This window comes from Fundulus heteroclitus, chromosome 7 (genome assembly GCF_011125445.2).
Source record: "Fundulus heteroclitus isolate FHET01 chromosome 7, MU-UCD_Fhet_4.1, whole genome shotgun sequence".
NCBI classification, from domain to species: Eukaryota; Metazoa; Chordata; class Actinopteri; order Cyprinodontiformes; family Fundulidae; genus Fundulus; species Fundulus heteroclitus.
In genome coordinates this window covers 11,916,849-11,937,122 of record NC_046367.1, presented here as the reverse complement: position 1 = coordinate 11,937,122, position 20,274 = coordinate 11,916,849, and the positions used below count along the sequence as shown (strand labels likewise).

At 39.3% G+C, this 20,274-nt stretch overlaps 1 protein-coding gene across 4 annotated transcripts in view; it reads right to left on the bottom strand.

The window, feature by feature from the left end:
• Positions 1–19,932, bottom strand: part of LOC105917602 (MAGUK p55 subfamily member 4) — a 29,835-nt gene extending 9,903 nt beyond the window's left edge. Inside the window, exons 1-10 of one of the 4 annotated variants that reach the window (XM_036138922.1) lie at positions 19,361–19,731; positions 15,649–15,714; positions 15,144–15,265; positions 14,446–14,523; positions 11,034–11,117; positions 10,816–10,947; positions 6,793–6,874; positions 6,618–6,703; positions 3,502–3,573; positions 556–752 (exon numbers count right to left, since the gene is read on the bottom strand). In XM_036138922.1, the coding sequence (XP_035994815.1) occupies positions 556–752; positions 3,502–3,573; positions 6,618–6,703; positions 6,793–6,874; positions 10,816–10,947; positions 11,034–11,117; positions 14,446–14,523; positions 15,144–15,265; positions 15,649–15,679 (884 nt within the window). In that variant the 5' untranslated portion in view covers positions 15,680–15,714; positions 19,361–19,731. The other 3 variants (XM_036138923.1, XR_004931359.1, XM_036138924.1) reach the window with 3 other exon arrangements.
• Positions 19,933–20,274: the final 342 nt, after the last annotated feature.

Below are 20,274 nucleotides of genomic sequence, written 5' to 3'. Positions count from 1 at the left end.
TAACAATAATAATAATAATAATAGTAATAATAATAATAATAATAATAATAATAATAATAATAATAATAATAGAACATCATTGATCTCACAATAGAGAAATTCACTTCTGCATCTTAACCCATCCCCTTGGGGAGCAGTGGGCTGCCGGGGAGCAATCTTGGGTTAAGGGTCTTGCTCAGGGAGCCAGAGTGCAGGCGGTGGGGATCAAACCGGGTACTTGCAACCTTCCCAGATCCACTCCCCACTAATTTAATGGGTTTAAAATTAATAGAAGTCTATCAAAGTCAAGGCAAGGCCCTCAGTAAGTATTAAAAACAAGGATGTGTATCTTCTTGTTGTTGCAGCTGAGCAAGAAAATGTTTTGCCCATTTTACAAGTAAAGTGAAGACTTTGATGTAAAGTGAGAACCTATTCTTGGTTAGGTATAAACTGGTAAAGGTTAGTATAGGGTCAGGGTTAGGCCATAAAAAGGCTTGAAAATGAATGTAGGTCTATCGAAGTCAAGGCCCGGTCCTCACTATGTACATTAAACAAGGATGGATGTGTGTATGTCACCTCCTCAGCATGCTAGCAGAGGGAATTAGACCAGCGAAGGAAGCCCCACAGGGCAGCTTTCTGGCCTGCCACCATAATGCATCTGATTGGTCCACCACTTCTAACAGGTCCCCTCTGCTGAATGCCATTCCTGCATCTGGACATGGGATGGAGGAGTCCTGCAGGGGGTAGTAGTCCACCATCGCCCTCATGTACACCTTAAAGACAGGAATCAAAATGGAAAAATGTAGCTTGCATTTTTTTCTTCACAGTTTAATACTGACATTTTGTCTGCCCAATGTTGAAAATTACTATAGATAATTAATACAAGTGGTGTAAAGAGAAATAATGATAAAAAACTAGACACAAACAAGATCAAAAGATGATTACTTCACAAAGCTGCTCATTAGCAGCTTTAAGTTATACTTTTGCTAGCCACTGTAACACATCTTGTGCTTCTGTATTAAATTACAAAGAAATGTGCAAACTTAGAGAGCAGCCACCTACCCACCCACCCATTGTCTTTTTAGGCTCGTTTGGGAACTGACTGGCATTCTATTTTTGTATGTGAAAGAGTTTAATTTAATTGGGATCATCCTGCAGTTTGCCAAAACCTTTGAGTTCATTAAGATAAGCAATCATTAACAGTATATATTTAGGAGGCTGGTTGTGGATTGCTCTGAAAGTTAAAAGCAACTTTTTAAAATGGATCCTATCATGCACAGACAACCAGTGCAGAGAGGACAGAACAGGAGTAATGTGCCATTCGGTGTGTTTTAGTCAGCAGCCTCGCTGCAGCATTTAGCACAGACTGAAGACGCGCCAAGGAGGATTTATTTAAACAGTTAAAAAGACTATTGCAATAGTTTAAAGGCATGCTATGCAACATTTTTCAGTTAATTAATGTGTTCCATACCGTTTTGGATGATTAAATGAGTCATTTCAGGTCGAACAAAGGTTTTCTTTGCCGCCCTGGTGGTCTGTGGGGGAAATACCGCACAAGAGCCCTCGGCCCGCACCCACAGGCTCAGAAGTCTCGTACAAGACCGCGAGAGTCGGTCTTGCTTTACGGCGAGAACTCCATGTGTTTTTGCCCTGCCATTCACTATATGCACGCGCGAAAGCAACAACAAAGAACCGCGTGTTAACGTCAAATAAACATGCAAGCATAATCAAGTTTTATTATTATTATTATTATTTATTTTTTTATTTTTTTAGAATGTTGGCGAGACGCTACCGCGGCGGCCGCGGCGCCAAGATAGCGCTGCGGGAAGCTTGATGTTCATACCTTCACTGTGTTAGTCATTGTTTGTACTGCCGTTTTTTCGACTTTTCGTTGCGTTCGCCTGTCTGCTAAGCTCAAAACAACCGCGCCTGGCTTGACGGAGAAACCAGAACAGCTGAGCATCTTTACGACAGTGCACTTTTACTTTCGCCCTCTGGGGGGAGCCTCGCTGGAAAAACAACCCCGGTTGCATAGTATACCTTTAAACTGGAAGAAATAAAAGCAAGAACAATCATTTCCAGTTCAGTTTGTAACACAAAGGCTCTTTATTCTGAAATATAGGACAAATGCAGTTACGAGCTAGTGTTTCACAATGGTGGTTAAAGGATAAGCAACTGTCAAAAATTCCCAGTTGGAGTTAAACAAGCAAAATGCTGCCTGATTATAGGAATTTTATCACCAGGGGAGATAATAAATGTTTCATTTTTGTTTTTTATTTAACTGGAGATAGTTGTTGTACAACCACATTTTGATTTCTGACAAACATATACTGAGTTAGGACAGCCTGTCCATCTCGGATGGGTGAACAATATATACCTATGGGTCTAAATAAAGTAACCTAAAACCAGCTGCTGCTCTACTTCACATTTGTTGCCTTTCACCCTCTTGTGATGGCACAACTATTTCCTGATTGGCTTAAAGCTTTACCAAACGCACGTGACGTGTGATACGTTTTTACCTTTAAATCCATTATCTCCTGAGGTTACATGTCCCAAAGTGGATGCACATTATTGGATCTTCCTAAACCTCATTTCAGAAACCATATCACACACTAGTGCCATGAGAAACCATGATAAAAGAAACCATGAGGTTAGCTGCTTTCATATTATGCCTCATCCAACAGCCTCATTTCCTATCTTCTAATTATAACTGAAAATAGAAAATTATATATATTATATTATATTTCACTGTAGTGAAATATCTACCGACTTTAGCTTTAAAGCCCTTCTCGTCATTCTTGTCATGGCTGAGGTAAAAACTTTCTGATAAATTCCTCACAAACTCCCCCTAAATTTAACTAATAATATAATACAAATATTATTAGTAGTTTTTTGTTTTATTTATGTTTTTATTTGCGACTTTTTTCTTATTCTTTAAAGAAATCTGCAACAAACTGTAAAGTGTTAATGTCACTAAGAAATGATTAAAAGCAACAGAGCACATGATACCGAGGGTTCGCAAAAAGTTTTGGGTCTGCCCTGCCTCCTTCCAGTTGGACATGTCCAGAAGACCTCTAAAGAAAGATGTCCAGCAGGCCTCCTGATCAAATGCATAAACCGCCATAACAACCTCCTTCTGATGCAGAGTAGCAGGGGTTTCACTTATTTTACACATATTTTATGATTCTGATAACTGAACAGTCCAACTCATATATAAATATAATTTACAAGGAAAAAAGGAGAAAAACTGACATTGTTGCTGTGTAAGTGTCAAATTATATGTAAGACTAGCATCTTACATATAATTTGTGTAAAATTTGTTTGAATTCTGATTTTGACCAGACTTCTCCTTTAAAATCCAACCCTCTTGTTACAGAGTAGCTAACACATATGTAAATGAGCCCTATGCAGTAATAAATGAATGAATGAAGGAATGTGTCAACACTTTACGGATTATTATATCCTTACTTTATACAGAATTTAAAGCAAACATCAGGTGGTGGTGCAGTACGGTTTCCTTACCGGCTTCTGGTTGCTGATGACCTGAGTGGACCTGGGAATAACTTTAAACAGAATAGTTCCAATCGAACTGTTCTGACGTGGAGAAACACAGACAGGACAAAAAGAAATATATTTAGAAAAATTACATAATATGCACACCTTTATACAAACGATTACATTAGGAAATATCAAATTTATGAAAGACACATCATTACCTGATTTTATTTAAAATTATACGAACAAACCTTTTTGTGCTATCATTAAATCTAAAAAGTACTTTCAAGAGGTGAGTGATGATAAAAAGCTGCTTCCTACTTATTATCACATCATTTATTAGTAGCATATGGTATTTATGACAATAACAAATTAAACCCACCACCAAAACCATCACATTGATTTAATGATTTCCAAAAGTCTTGCCCATCATCAGGACATAAATTGTGATGGGTTGTTGTTTTTGGTTGTTATTCTTACTCAGCCATGAAAACTGAGCTCAACTACAGCCATTAAGCCTGCCGTGTTTAGAATTTTGATTCTGTACCTATGAATGTCTATGGACAGACAATATTTATAAACTTCTGAAAGAGTTTGTCTTTGACATTAGTGGCTTAAGGTTATTTGTGCCATATTTTAAGCTAATCAATTCTATGTTTCTTTATTTTATTGAGGGTACAGTTCATGGCTAAACATAACATGTCCTGTCTTTCCAAAGAAATCACATGGGTGTCTGCAGACAGCACTTCTACTACTCTGTTAATGCCAACAGCAGCAAGAACTGCAGATGCCCACCAAGCTATGAAAGAGGCCGAAACAGCTCTGCGGAAGGCAGGGCTTAGAGTTCTGAATGGACAGTACAGCTAACGGATCATTCACAGTCCATTCAGTATAGGCTTTGTTATGTTTCTGTGTCAGGAATGTCATGTGGTGTGTGTGCTTGTGAAGTCCGGGAAATGCTTGTGTCTCACACTCATTGCATGAGACTTGAGAGCTCTGATTGAACCCTTGGTTTTGGCAACAGACTCAGGTCAGACTAAAAAAATCACGCTTTGTCCACTGACCTTAATATGTTAAAAGACAGTGACAATATACATCAGTTTTTGTGAGGATATGTGTGTGCAGACCAAGACGTTTTGCACATATAACAAGAATAAATCATGGTGTCCTTCACATCTGAAGCTATGTTGCATCAAAGAAGAGTTAACAGCAGTGGGCACCGGGCTCTGTATAAGATCAAATCATCCAAGACAACATATACAGCCGCTGGTCAAGAAATTAGAATATCATGAAAAAGTAGATTCTTTTATTAGTAATTCTATTCAAAAAGTGTAACTTTTATCTTATAATCATTCATTACACACAGACTGATATATTTCAAGTGGTTATTTATCTTCATTTTGATGATTACAACTATAAATAAAATTAGAATATTACTTAAGACCGATGCACAAAAAGGATTTCCATAAACCTTGGTCAACTGAAAAGTATGAGCATGTCCAGCACTCAATACTTAGTTGGAGCTCCTTTTCCCTGGATTACTGCAGCAATGCGGCGTGGCATGGATTCTATCAGTCTGTGGCCTTGCTCAGGTGTTAAGACAGCCCAGGTTGCCCAGGTAGCAGGGAGCATGAATTGCTCTAAAACCTCCTGGTAGATGGCTGTGTTGACCTTGGACCTCAGAAAACACAGCGGACCAGAACCAGCAGATGACATGACACACCAAACCATCACTGACTGTGGAAACATCACACTGGACCTGAAGCAACGTGGATTCTACCTCTCCTCTCTTCCTCTAGACTCTGGGGCCTTGATTTCCAAAGGAAATGCAAAATTTACTTTCAATTTACTTTCATCAGAGAACATAACTTTGAACCACTCAGCAGCAGCCCAGTCTTTTTTGTCTTTAGCCCAGGTGAGATGCTTCTGATGCTGTCTCTTTACACAAGGAGTGCAGCAGCTGCACCATGTCTTGCAGACGTCTGTCTGGTGGTTCTTGAAGCTCTGACTCCAGCTACTGTCCATTCTTTGTGAATCTCCCCCACATCCCTATTGCTTAGACACTTTTTTCTACCCCATCCTTTCCTTTACTTCTCTATTAATGTGCTTGGACTCAGAGCTTTGTGAACAGCCAGCCTCTTTAGCAATGACCTTTTGTGTCTTGCCCTCCTTATGCAAGGCGTCAATGGTCGTCTTTAGGACAACTGTCAAGTCAGCAGTCTTCTCCATGATTGTGTTGCCTACAGAACCAGACTGAGAAACCATTTAAAGGCCTTTGCAGGTGTTTAGAGTTAATTAGCAGATTAAAGCGTGTCACAAGGCGTCTTCAATATTGAACCTTTTCACAATATTGAAATTTTCTGAGATACTGGATTTGGGGTTTTCATTAGTTGTCAGTTATAATCATCCAAATTAAAATAAATAAACACTTGAAATATATCAGTGTGTAATGAATGAAATAAAGTTTAACTTTTTGAATGGAATCACTAAAAAAAAAGACTTTTTCATGATATTCCTAATGATCCTACTCCACCCTAGGGGGACCTTGAAAAACATTAAAACAACAGGACCCCAACTTCCCCAGCTGTGATGACCCCCTGCCTGGCTGAAAACCTCATCAGCTTCTTCAATAGCTGCTTCTTGTGAAAGCATCCTGTGTCGCAGCGTGTGCTGTCTACAAGATCTAAACACGGTTCACATTACAATAGTCCAGAAAAGAGCCAGACGTATTGCAATAGATCTCACCCACCCAGGCAATGTCCCACTTCCATTAGGAAAACAATTCAAGAAGATTAAATAAAATAAATAAAGAAATAAATAATCACTCTTTTTTCCCAAAAGCTGTGAGGGCTATCGCCCCCTGCTGAGAATCAATAAACCACCAGCCCAGTTTATAGTTTGTTACATGTTTACAAACATGCCGCTGGTTCCACAGGTTCTTGATCTGATTGAGATTTATTTACACTGTCTCATATATGCCTATAATATGTCTCTTTTTTCAAATGCTCCATCATCTTGGTCTCTAAGAAATGCACCACCATGGGGTTAAATGACTAAAAGTCTGTCGCCCTGATGTCTGTGATCATGAATTCCTTTTAACAATCAATAGGCCTATTTTGTTTCCCCACATTAGATCAACCTACCAGTATCTGTATGACCTTTTCTGGCTCCATTCCAACCACTGAGTTGCTATTCACCTCCACTAAAAGATCCCCAGGATGAAGGAGTCCTGAAATGGAAATTGATTATCAATAAAAATGTTTTCATTCAAAGACATTACCAAGCAGTTTCTTAGACAGTTAGGAAGTTTTATCTCACCACTGCGATCTGCCAGTCCTCCATGAATCACTCGGGCGATGTAGATGTCTCCTGTCGCTTCATCCCTTCTTATTGTCGCCCCCTGATGGACAGACAGAAATTAATCACCAGACACTATTGTACAGGTTGTGGCAAAGAAAATTAAAAGAACGAAAGCACAGTAGTGTAGTGAGAGAAAATAGACAGTTACTGAGAAAAAAGATGCCAGAATGGCTTCTAACAGCAAGATCCATTTTTTTGGGAAGGAATTTTAAAAAGTGTAGCATTTCCTCCCAAATGTTTGAGTGGTATGTAAAGTGTGCAAGCAAGTAAGCAGCAAACCAACCAACTTTTGAACCCTTAAAAAGCAGTTATGTATCATTCACTGCACTTTACAGTTCTATTTATGGTTGTATGCCAAAGCCTGCTAGAGGACACCTTGGAGTCCTAGGCATTGGAAGAGGGATCTGGGAACGCACACTTCTGGAGATCTCTATGCAGTTTGTTTGGACCTTTTCTCAGAAAAGCAGCAGGAGTGAATATATTTAGCACAGAAATTTCCCTAGTGGTATGTTCACACTGAACACGAGCAAGGCGAATGGACTTAGTGATTTACATGTTACCCCAATGTAAACGTGTGTTCAGGAACGACTTAATGGTCCGTGAAACGAATTAAGTGTTTCCAACGCTTGGGTGAAAACAGCGTAGTGAAACTGCGGATAGGCGTGGTGGAATGGCATCTTGATATGTGAAATCTTCCTAGAGTTCAAACAATCTGAACATTTCTGTTAATTTGTGTCTCGTTAAGGGTCCTCCTCGTCCATTTCTTGGTGATCCGTCCCATGACGCAGGGCATACTGAGTGGTGGACAGACAGTACTGCTCTAAGCGACCTCATCCTGATGGGGGTCCAGGTGGAGGTACTCACCTAATCTGGGGCGTCTCTAGAGGATATGGTGGACCCAGGTGGGTCAGCTTTCCACATTACATACAGCACCATGACTCACTCAGTAAAATCCATGTCCACCATGGTGAGTTGAACAGACAGGAGGAACCGGCAAGCGGACAGATGCTCCTCTGATTTGTTGATGGGGTAAAGCGAGCTGGGTGTTTGTTTTGGTGGAGCAAGGAAAAATGTCAAGCAACCAATGGCAGGTGATCAACGCAAAAAAAATTGCCTTGTTCGCATTTGGTGGGAACGTACCTTAACTTTGATTACATTCTCCTACTGCTCTCCAGTTTATTATTTGCTGTTATTTCAACCTTTAATGTTCCCTCTGTTTTTTTCTCTTCATGGGACAACTGCTCTAGCATTCTGTTAAGCTGTGACAGAATTTTTCAACTTTTAGCCCTGTTTCTCTCTTAGACATAGCTATTGGCTGAACTTTTACTACAACTAACTGTCTGCGCTCTCTTTCATACTCTAAACTTGAAAACTGGCTCAGAGCTTATCTGCTTGGCTGTGTTTTTTTTCTTAACAAAGTCATTAATGGAACTAGTACTGTCATCACCCTAATAATAATAATAATAATAATAATTTTAGATTCAGACAATGTTTAAACAGTCACAAGATTTTGATAAATTAGTTTCTTTCCACATTAAGAGTATTACATTTGCAGCTTTAAGATAAGTAGAATAAAAAAGATTTAGCTAACATGCAGGTGCAAAGGTTGATAAGAAAATTATAACAATCATAACAATTGCAGATTAACTTAAGTTTATGTGAAGTTAAAAGTTGAAGTTGAAGCTCGAGTTCAAGTTCAAATTAAGAACATGAAAGTTCTTTGTACCTTTCATTCAATTTCCTTTTGCATCCTTCAGATGATCCATTGGAAAAAAAAAAACTGAATTTGTGGTGAGAAAAATCCATGAATATGCATATTTGCAGCTACTAACATAAACAACTGGTTAAGAAAAAGGTTGGTACATGAAGGCTGCTAAATGAGTCTGTTTCCAATATTCAAGCAGACAACATGCAGAAGGTTTTTTCAGTATGGCTGCTTATTTTTCTTCTTTTTCTTGTTCATTGTTAAACAGTCTGTGACCTTGCAGTCTCGTTTGTTTTCCTGTTGAGCTCTTGTAATTATTCCTTTGTTGAATTGGACATGTCCATTGTTGTCTGCGTCGTTTCTTAGTGTGCTGGCTTTGTTTCCTCCTTGCAGCCCTTTGGGGCTGTGGTAGCCTGTAAAACCTTCTGCGCAGCTGGCAGATGAAGAAGAGGAGCTGGAGGAAGAATGGGAGCATGAGAGGGGCCGTGGGTAAGGTGCTGGAGGTTTGCGGGTCAATTTGGGAGATAAAGAGGAGACTCTTGGAGGTGGTGTGGGGCGACGTTTCAATTTCGGCCTGCATGAAGCAGATGCTTCAGAGTGGTTTTTGGACACGATGATCCCCTGGAGCTTATCAACCACTTCAGCAAGGAGGTTGAGGGCCTGGACATTCTCTTCCACACGGTCCGTGATCATTTCCGTTGCTGCCACCATTTTCTGTCCCAGGTGGCGTACATCCTGACTGCTGTGTTCAATACTGCAGGCCACGCTTTGGACAGTGGTCCTGAGCTCTTCCATGCTGCAGGTTTTGTTGAACTCAGGAGGCGGAGGAGATTGATAATGTTTCTGTTGCTGCTCTTGTGGGACATTCTGTTGTGGATGGTTGTGATGCAGAACAGAAGAGTTGTGCTCATGTGGATGCTTCAAAGGCACTTTGTGCCTAAGCTGGACAGGATTTGGGAGAGTGCTGACTCCTTGATGCCGAGTAGACTGCTGAGTTGCAGGCAATGCTGGTGCTGTGTGGACTCTAACAGGGGCCCTACCAGGAGTCGGAATGCTCCTAGATTCTCCTCCTAGAACTCCCCTTTTGTACATGAGGGGAGAGTTGGGAAGACTGACACTGTAGGCTGGGATTGGAGGGGGAGGGTAAGAATAGTCATCACTGCTCCCTACGCTTGAAGCATCGCCTTCTTTGTTTCGTCCGGGTCTCTCTGAAATAAACCAGTAGGTGAGAGCAAAAAAAAAACAGAAAATTACAGAAGTTTAGAAAGTACAGGAGAAAATATAAACTTTCATGCCCACAGAAATGGAGGCATGTGATATATTCTTTTCCAAGTATACATAGTGGCAAAAAAGGAATGATTAAAAGAATGAGTATGTATCTGGCATGAAGAATGCATGTTGGACGCCCCAGTGGTGTTCCTTTTTCCTTTTCAATGTATGAATGAGAAAGTTGGATTCACAGAGAACAAAGGTTGAAGCCAAAAAGGCTGGACGAATGTAATGATGATCTGTGTGATGACTGATGGGCTGATTCTCCACAATTGTTGCGTTGTTGACAATGGAGCTTGAAAACAGACAAAAGAATGATTGGTTCTACCCATCCTTCTCTTACCGGAGCATGCGTCTGGGTTAAAGACAGCCGGAGCCGAGCGGTGGAGCCCTTGCTTCCAAAGCTCTGCATTTTGTGGACATAAACAACAACTTCCTGTCAACTTGTCATGGGAATGAAAGTGGCAGGGTGGATTTCCAAGGGGGGTTAGAGGCCTGGCCTCTCTGTCAGTCATTCTGAGCTCCTCCCCTGACCATGCCCGCCTCGCAGGGATGAGGCGCTCCAATGTGTGTCGACGAAGGCTGCTCCAACGGCTACGGATCACTCCATTCCCGTCTTCTACACTTCTGCTACCCTTTGCACTCTTGGAGCATGAACAAGAAACTCATTTTTTTATAGTTTGAAACGAATAATATTAAACTCAAAAGTTTTGTGTCTGAATCTGGTCACATGACAAACCCCCAGACTACATTATCCCAATTTCAACAGAACAAAGTTAATGTAACAAAAACACAAGATTGTTTTGGTTGAAGGATTAGCGCCACAATAGAAACATTCAAATTTATTTGGATTATAAAAGGGCAGAATGTGAGCATTTCAAAACTTAAACTATATATATTAATAGAAATATTAAATAGTGCAAAAGACAAAAAAGCAGAATGTCAGGTAACAAAAACTGAGTTAGGTTAGGTTGCAGAGTCTGAGAAAAACAAAACCTATATCTCACCAGAGGCTGGTTGTTCTTCACAAGACATACAATCCTCATGGCCTCCTCATCCTCAGGTAACTCATCAGGCAGCGGGGGAAGGACGGGTAAATAGTCATACTGTGCCACACTGTCGTGAGATGACAGGAGGGCCTAGTGAACACAAATACAATTCAAAGATGCTCAGTCGACATCAAATTTTAGTCAGATGGAGGTTTTCACTGAATCTATGATCAAACCTGGATATGTGGTGAGCTGAGGAGGTTGTAGAGTTCACGAGCTTCGGCTGACGGACGATGCGCTCTTTGTATGATGGCCATGATCTGATGAACAAGCGAGACAACGGATGAATAGGGATTCTGACAGTATTCAGTGACTAAATGAACACAACATGGATAAGATTGTGGTGGAAAAGTTTTCCCACCCATTGAACATTTTTGAATTTACTCATATTACAACCACAAACTTCACGATTATGCATTGGATAGACCAACACATAATCCTGAAGTGAAAGACAAGGCTATCAGTTTTCCAAACAGGAATCTGAAAGTGTGGTTTGCATTGTTGTTCAGATTTGTGCACAGTCTTCCTTTTTGAGAATGTCTGTAAACATAATTTTCAGGTCTTCTCAAGATTCTCAGATAGATTTAGGTCTGAAACTTGATTGGGCTATTCTAACACAGGAATATGTCTTGATTCAAAATATTTCACTATGGCTTTGCCTGTATGTTTGTCCCGCTAAAGGGTGAACTTGTTTTTTGCAGCTTTTAACAGATTTCTTCTAGTATTGCCCCCTATCTAGCTTATCAATCTAGTCAACTTTTATGTGCTTTCTTTCCCCTGCTTAAGCACCAGGGAAAGCTTACCAGTGATGCTGCCACCACCAATTTTCACTGTGTGCTTGGTGTTGGTGGAGTTATGTGTAATGTTAGATTTCCTCCAACCATAGCATGTTGCATTTAGGACAAATAGTCCAATTCCGGCCTCATCTAATCAGTTCTACCTTCTTTTAGATTTTTGCTATGTATTGGTCTGTATGGCTCAAACTAAGAGGCAGATTAAAAAGGGGTGATACTGGGCAGAGGGGATTTTTCGAGTAATTATTGGAACGTGTTTATGATATTTTTTAGAATGTATTACTTTGTAAATGTATTGTTTTGTTAGCTCTTTGTCTAAAGTAAATAGTGTTGTATTTTTCCATTTCCATTGGATGCAACCCTAATAATAGTTTTCCCAATTTAGGTTCATTTGTGTTTAAGCTGTTTGTCATTTATTGTTCGTGGTTCGGTGTTGGTAGTTCTGTTTGGTCACATTGCTGGCTACAAAATAACAAAACCAAGAAGCTTCCACAGATGTCACTTCTTGCTTTGTTCTTCAGCTGTCATTTGGGTCCCACAGTTTGACAAGCAGGTAACACCCCAACATGTCTTTGGAGAACCGCAAACCTACTTAATATAAAAATGCAAAGAACACAGATTGCATTTTTAGGTTGTAATGTGATTTATGAAAATATTCAAGGTATATAATACTCTCAAAGTGTAATTGTAGATATTTTCCCCTGCATAGTCAATACTAAAAGTGCTACCTAGTTTTAAAAATTGTAAGACATAGTTTAAAACACACAAGTTCATATTCTAAAAATCTTAAAAATAGGCATATTGTTCAAAGAGCTTGAGTACTTGTTATACCACTTCTAGACAAGTGTCAAGCCAACAAGACTTGATAAGTTTGATGTTCCTTTCGATAAGGTGTAAGAACAAGTAATGAATAAGTAGCTAAAACATCGCAGAATAAAAAGAACAATACCAGAAAGGCTAACCAGTCTCTGTCTACACAAGTTTCTGGTGAGAAAAACAGGTTTTTAAAAATAGCCTTTGTGATGTGTACACATGGGCATGATATCTAGAATTTATTTGGGTGCACCCACTATTACTCTCTGGAGTTTAACAGAGGACCAATTGTTCCACATTGCTCTTGGTTTGTCCAGACACTTTTTTCATTATATTTCAAATGTAACTGAAAGAAACTAATAATCGTGAGGAAAAAAATAACACCATAAAATGTCTTTAGCCTAGCTGGGGGTCTGTATCCTTTACACTCCAAAGAGCCACATTTTGCTCTAAATCCAGCTGATATAAACTCAAGCTGCAAATTAAACATGACCTTCTGAAAAAAGACAACTTCTAATTTTTGATAAATATCTGCTATAGGAAATTTGTTGTAAATTTTAAAGAGCCAACCTTTTTATTTCTATTTCAAGGTTTTAGAACACTGAAAATTTTTTTTTTTACGAAAACAGGATGGATACATTCTCCTCAATGGTATGTTGATATTTGCAGAAAACGATAGAAAAACCCACATAATTTTTAATGTTAGGATAAGAAAAAACTGTAACCATTGTTCACTGCCTGTTTGTCTTTTATGTGTATGCACAGTCTCTGTCGGGGGGTTGGTTTGTTTTGCCTGATCTGCAATGCTGACGGGGTGGGGAAGGCCTGTTTGGCTCAACTCTTCTACTATGCCGGGACAGTGGCAGGACTGGGTAAATACCTCTTGCTGCGTTAAACTTTAAAACTCCATGATGATACACTGAAATCGGGGACATTTCCAGGGACAGCTTTTGCCAAGGACAGGTAATCCAAAATGGGGATGCGGGGACATATGGTCCCCCTTGCTTCCTCGCTGCAAACAGTTGCTTTTATGATACTCCACTTCTACGAAAATCTTGCCCAATGATCCTGATTGGTTCGTCCATTTTATGTGGTATTGAAATCCCTCCCAATGGCAGTGAGTCCAGATGGATGCACGGAGCCATGTGGAGCTCAGCAGAACTACATCTATCTGGCAAGAGCCAGGTTGCCCTCTAGCATCCTAAGTTACTGATTTGAGTCTTAATTATTTCCAGGAGAAATAATTACATTAATAAAAGTCCAGTGTATCAAATGTTATTGAGTTTTATTTGGCAAATAATTTTTAAAATGTTATTTCCTCAAAAAATCTATTGCAGAAATCACATTGTGAATGGGTTAAACACATACCAAATGTTTTTCTAAATTAGTTAGCTAATTTAACCTCAGTCAGTATTCCTTAAGATAAACTTTGGTTCTCTAACTTGGATCTGCAGTGAACCAGGATTCACTGAATCATTCTGATGATGGTTTTCAACTATTTAAATTTTTCCTATTGTTGTTTTGTGTGTACATAGTTCCTTAGTTTCTTTAAACTCAGTTTTGCTTAGTGGTTTAGTTAAGTATCACTACCCTAGTAAAGAGGATTTGTTGACTGAAATATAGTGTTAATTCAGGTAAACAACATTCTATTTGTTTTCTGGATGTGCATTTGTTCCTGTTAATAAATTCCTATACTTGAAGAGAGGTTGGCTTTCATTTATTCTATATGTGTGCAGAGTTTGCTGTTAGAAAAATACTAGTGCTTGAATCAACCTTTAACCATTGTCTTAATATCAACTGTTTGGGCTGTTATTCACCGGACAATTATTTAATAAACATTAAATCTCTTAAAAACATGCATAATGCCGCAACAATAAACTAAAGCTTTGATGAAGTAGGATGTAATGTAATATTGGCAGGAAAAAAGTGAGTTCAGTGTAAGAACAATACTTGCTTCATGTATTTAGGTACATTTACTAACCTCAAATAAGAGTCCAGAGGCACACGGTAGAAGTGGGCTCGGTGTAAATCTCTGGAACTGCATCAGGCACTCGTAAATCTGAAGAGATAATACAAGCAATTATTGTGATGATGCTAAGGAGTTAGGTCTCGGTTTTCATTTATTTTTTCAGAATTTACTTCTTGTTATGTCCCTTAAGGTCTTGCCATTTACTCATATTATCTGTTTGTGTGATGTGTGTTGTGCTTGCCATGTGGCTGTACACCAAACACTGTAGGACCAAACCTGTCTGTGTATTTCTTTGCATTTAGCATTCAAGTTTATTCTTCCTTTGAGTTATTTCTCTCATACTTCTTTAAACGATGTACCCCAGGCTTTCCTGTGTCAGTGTTTCTACTCAGCTCTAGTTAATTAGTCTCTTCCCCTCTGACTGCTCCACCTCAGGTGTTTCTCATTTCCTCTGATTAGTTCTTCTGGTTTGCCTGCCATTTCTAACCCCCTGCCTCAGTCTGTACATACTGGTCAGTTTTCTAAGCTCCCCACTGGATCCTTCCGTTACTCTGCCTGCTCTTCATGCCGGTTTGAGCTCCTATTGGAAGTTTGGGTTTGCCTCCTTAAACCATACTTCATTTCACTTCTGGATACAAATGTGACAATTATATAAGCAATATTCAGCCAGATAGTGGGTTGGTGCATTGCAAAACCATTAAAATATATACCTTTAGTAAGGCACGCAGCCACGGAGCGCTCAGTAGTTCATGCAGGAGCTGCGCACCACTAATGTTTCTGCTGACGGCTTCACCAACATCCTCCACAACGCTTGATAATACCTCGTTGACCCCTGCAAACAGCATAATAGAGACCTTGAAAGCATTATAACTCAACTGATTAGTATTTGACTATTCTGAACAAAAATTATGACATTTCTCAACAGCATCTGTAATTCTGTGCTGTAATTCTGTACAAAGTGCTAATACAAAGCGCTAACAGCAGGGGTACAAGTTACTTTAAGATTAATTCATTTTTCCTTCAATTATCATTTAAACACATCTTTGCCAGGTTTACCAACACAGTGTGGAGAGTATTAAACTCCGACCTGAGTTTATAATCAAAGCTCGAAACTCAAGCTAAGACATAACAGCATACAAAAACACGGTCCTATTTCAGGGTGTAGGCTATTGAAGATCAACACAGATGTCTTTTTCAGTTTGTCTGTTTTCTCACCATCTTCCATCGCTGGTATCATGTTTGTCATCAAGAGCCCCCAAGAGGAAAAAATTGCTATTTCTCCTGAAAATAAATCACACACAATTTACCAAAAAGATGATTACAGAGAAATTGTATACATACTTGTATATAATACAAATAAATAACTATTTTTTTATACATCACCATGTGTCATATGTATGCATGTTTTCTAATGCAGGTCAACTGGTGCAAAAGAGAGCCATGGTATTGCTTGAATTAAATTGCAATAAACACCAGTATTGTCAAACACAGCATGTGTGCTTTGTAGTTCTGCATCCTAAATATCGTTTCAGACATGTTTTCAAAGCTTCTTTATGAGGTCCATATAACGTAGAAAAGATTCCTGGATCAATGTCTGCTCCTGTGCTATTTTTGTCTCTCTTGTTGTGTCTCGGCTCTGTGTTCTCTAACCCACAGTCGGTGAAGGCAGAACACTGAGCCTGGTTCTGCTGGAGGTTCTTCCTTCCAGTTAAAGGGGAGTTTTCATTTCCACTGTCGCTTCATGCTTGATCAGTATGAGGCATTGCTGCAAAGCCATCGACAATGCAGACGACTCTCCCTGAGGCTCTATGCTCTTTCAGGAGGAGTGAATGCTGCTTGTCGGGACTTGATGCAATCTGCTGGTTTTCCTTAGATAGGAATTTTTTGGACCAATATGTATAATCTGATTGAATTTGATTTTGGAAAGTGCCTTGAGATGACCTGTATCATGAATTGGCGCTATATAAATAAAATTGAATTGAAAGGTCAGTAGATTGATGGGAATCATTATAAGATAGTCTGACAGTCCTACAGAAAAATGAGATTTTCTCAGTACTCTATTCAAAACAACCTGGTCCCCAGTTTTTCATTTAGTTTTAGATTTCAGTTTTTGGCTGAAGATACTGACAGATGGCTCATCTAAGCTTTTTGTAATAGTCTAAGGCAGCTGTGTTTGTCTGATCAAATTAAGGTGGACGAACACATAAGTACCTTGGCATAAAAACTGACGAAAAGCTCTCCCTTAAATCACATGTTGAAAATGTCAAAGAAGTTGAAGATAAAACTAGGATTTTTCTTAAGAAATAGATCTTGTTTTAATGACATTCCTGCCTTTCTTAGATTATTGTGGATATAAGTGCACCTGCTACTTCACATATGTTGGATGCTATGTATTATATGCCCTGTTATATCTATTACAACAGGGTATGAATCGCTTACACACCACTGTCATTTATATTTTCGGTTGAAAAGGCCACCATTATCAATCCATTGTCATGATTTAGGTTTTTGTCTGTTTTGTTTTGGACTTTGTTTTGTTTTGGACTTTTCCTATCATCTCTCAGTCATCAGTCATCACCCAGTCAGCTCAGTCTCCCCCCAGCCACCACCCTACTCTAGATTATATCTACACTATCTAAAAATAACACAATTTAATTCCTGAGAGTCATTCTGGTCCACACTCCATACCAGTAGATGGCAGAAATGCATCAGTTTGTTGTTTGCCAACCGCCAAAAAATTTTAGTAAAGAAGAAGAAGAACTCTTCCCTGCCAGAACATCTCTTCTCGTGTTGTCTTGCCCAATTTGATGTCCCCTTCCTCTACCAGTTCCTGTGTGCTCAGCCAGCTGGACTCTTCTGTTAAGGTCGCCTGTGTCTACGTGAGATCCAGCCGCTTGCTCTGCCTGTTCTGGTGGTTCCCCGGTTCGCCTATTCTGCTCAGTCATTATCTCATCCCTGCCTGCCTGCACCTTCTGCCAAGATTCATCTGCCTAGTCTGGTTCTGTTTGTCTGCCTCACACGTTACTCTGTGTCCGGCTGAATATCAGGATTCACCAGCAGTAAGCATTACATCCATAGAGTCATGCATTGGTACATTTTCATCTATAAAGTTGTCCTTGGCATGTTACCGCCTTATCTATCCTCATACCTGTCACTTAAACAGTCCAGATGCAGATTTCATTTTCCAACAGGACTCGGCACCTGCACACAGTGCCAAAGCTACCAGTACCTGGTTTAAGGACCACGGTATCCCTGTTCTTAAATGGCCAACAAACTCACCTGATCTTAACCCCATAGAAAATCTATGGAGTATTGTGAAGAGGAAGCTGCGATACTCCAGACCTAACGATGCAGAAGAGCTGAAGGCCGCTATCAGAGCAACCTGGGCTCTCTTAACACCTGAGCAGGGCCACAGAATCCATGCCACGCCGCATTGCTGCAGTAATCCAGGGAAAAGGAGCCCCATAAGTATTCAGTGCTGGACATGCTCATACTTTTCATGCTCATACTTTTCAGTTGGACAACATTTGTGGAAATCCCTTTTTTTTGCATCAGTCTACTCCTAAGTAATATTCTAATTGTCTGAGATACTGGATTTGGGGTTTTCATTACTTGTCAGTTATAATTATCAAATGTAAAATAAATAAGGACTTAAAATATATCAGTCTCTGTGAAATGAATGAATATAATATACAAGGTTTTGAATAAAATTTGTGAGAAAAAATATACTTTTTCATGATATTGTAATTGTATGACCAGCACCTGTACATCTGTAGCGATGGCTCAGACACGTTTTGCTTGCTTGTTTTTGCAAACCTCCAATATGTTAAAATACAATGCAAAAATAGCATCTGCTGGTCTGCTGTTTTACACCAACTCTCCCTCTCACTATGGAGGCTCAATACTGTTCTATACAACCATCATTTTGAAGGATTGTGATTGGTTGATATAGCTTCTTGTCTTGCAGTACACTGACCCTTTGCATCTGGCATGCTTAAAACTACGCTGAGTGTGTATGATATTTTTTATTTAAACGATGTGGGGTAGATATTCAGTTTTATAAAGACCTGGCTACATCTGTACAATGGCCCTGATTAGAAGTGGGGTTTATATCAGAAAACCAACAAATGCAGATCAACGTTACCAATTCTGCCAAGAAAAGTTGTCAAATATCCATACAGAATTAGACCAGAAGTGTGTAGTTGAACCTGTATGTATCATTGTGACCACAGAAGGACTGGAGTAAATCTACAATGCATTCAAAATCTTGCCGTTTGAAATCATTGAGGTTGTTTATTGTATGGTCGTTGAATTCCAAATAAACTCATGTTGAATATAATTACCTATGGTGAGAGTGTGTAAACTTCTGACTAGTATGAGTGTAAAACAAACCAAAAGAAACCACAGTTGCTTAATGAACCTAGTGTGTGTGTGTATATATATATATATATATATATATATATATATATATATATATATATATATATATATATATATATATATATATATATATACACAAAGACACATGTAACAAAATAGATTTGACAGCGTTAAACTAAAATAGGTAGTGATTTTTTGAATCAATATATCTGAAGTTGATGTGATGCAATTTTCTTTGCATCACATTCTAATGAACATCTAACTTGAGTGTATGCAATTGAATTCGAATCTGTCCATTTGATTCTAATGATAAATTTGTCAGATCCATTTGTTTGGCCTTTTATAAATTAACAAAGATATTAAATGCATGGTTATATTTAAAAACACTTCTATACACCTTACAAAATATTCACAGCAACAGAAAAAATAGGTCTGAGGTGGATCAGTTGAGCCTGTATTTTCCCATCCACACATTTAACTGCATACAAACACTCATATGTGTTTACATCCATTAAACTCACAGACAGCAAGATCAAAGCTAACGTACCTTCTTTTGCTGTTGTCCAGTTTCCCTGGGACTTTATTCAGAGTTTGATCTCTGAGATGGAGTGAATCAGTATTGTGAGCATGTCAGCCATAGCTAAAAGTGACTGACAGGGATGTGAGTTTACAACCAAACCAAACCTGACACTAATCCCCTCTAACCCTGCTTAATCTACTAACCTCTTCCTCGCTGCCTCAACCGCATCCCCTTTCTCTCTGAAATTTATAAATGTTTTCCTTGTTTTCTATTACAAACAACTCAGTCAATTTTCCAAGCTCTTTCTTTTAACTGTTCTTGCTGTTAAGGACCCCTTTTTTCATATTCTGTCCTTACTTGCCTGTCTCACTTGTAGGGAGGCAAGACATCTGTGCTGCTAGTAGCTCCGTGAATCACAAAGCTTCTTAGTCGGTCACCGCTTTTAGCCACAGACACACAAACCCACACAGCTCAAAAACCTATTCTTTGTGAGAGACTTTGTTTACATAATCCATTACCCTAACCCGAAACCAAATTAGGTCTTAATCCCAATAACCAAGTCCTAAATCCTAAACAAATTTCCCCTGAGCTTTCTGAAAGTGAGAACTAAAAATGTCCACTGTCTTGTACAGACAATGTAAAGTCAACAAGTACACAAACAGCATCAGCAAGCCACACAGTGTTACCTCAATGCAGTAACTGTATATTTACGTTACATTAAATCCCACTGGAACATCTGGGTGCACAAGAGGCCAGCTGCTCGGAGCTTTCTGCTTAAGTGTATATGTGTGTGTTTGGGGTTATCCTCATGCAAATGTCAGCGGGTCACCTCCTCGGAGATTACCACTGATCTCACAATCACAGAAACAGAGGCAGTGCAGCCAAAGCACAGACACATGTATGTAAGAATAGATGGCTTCCACAGGGGGAGCAATACTTCC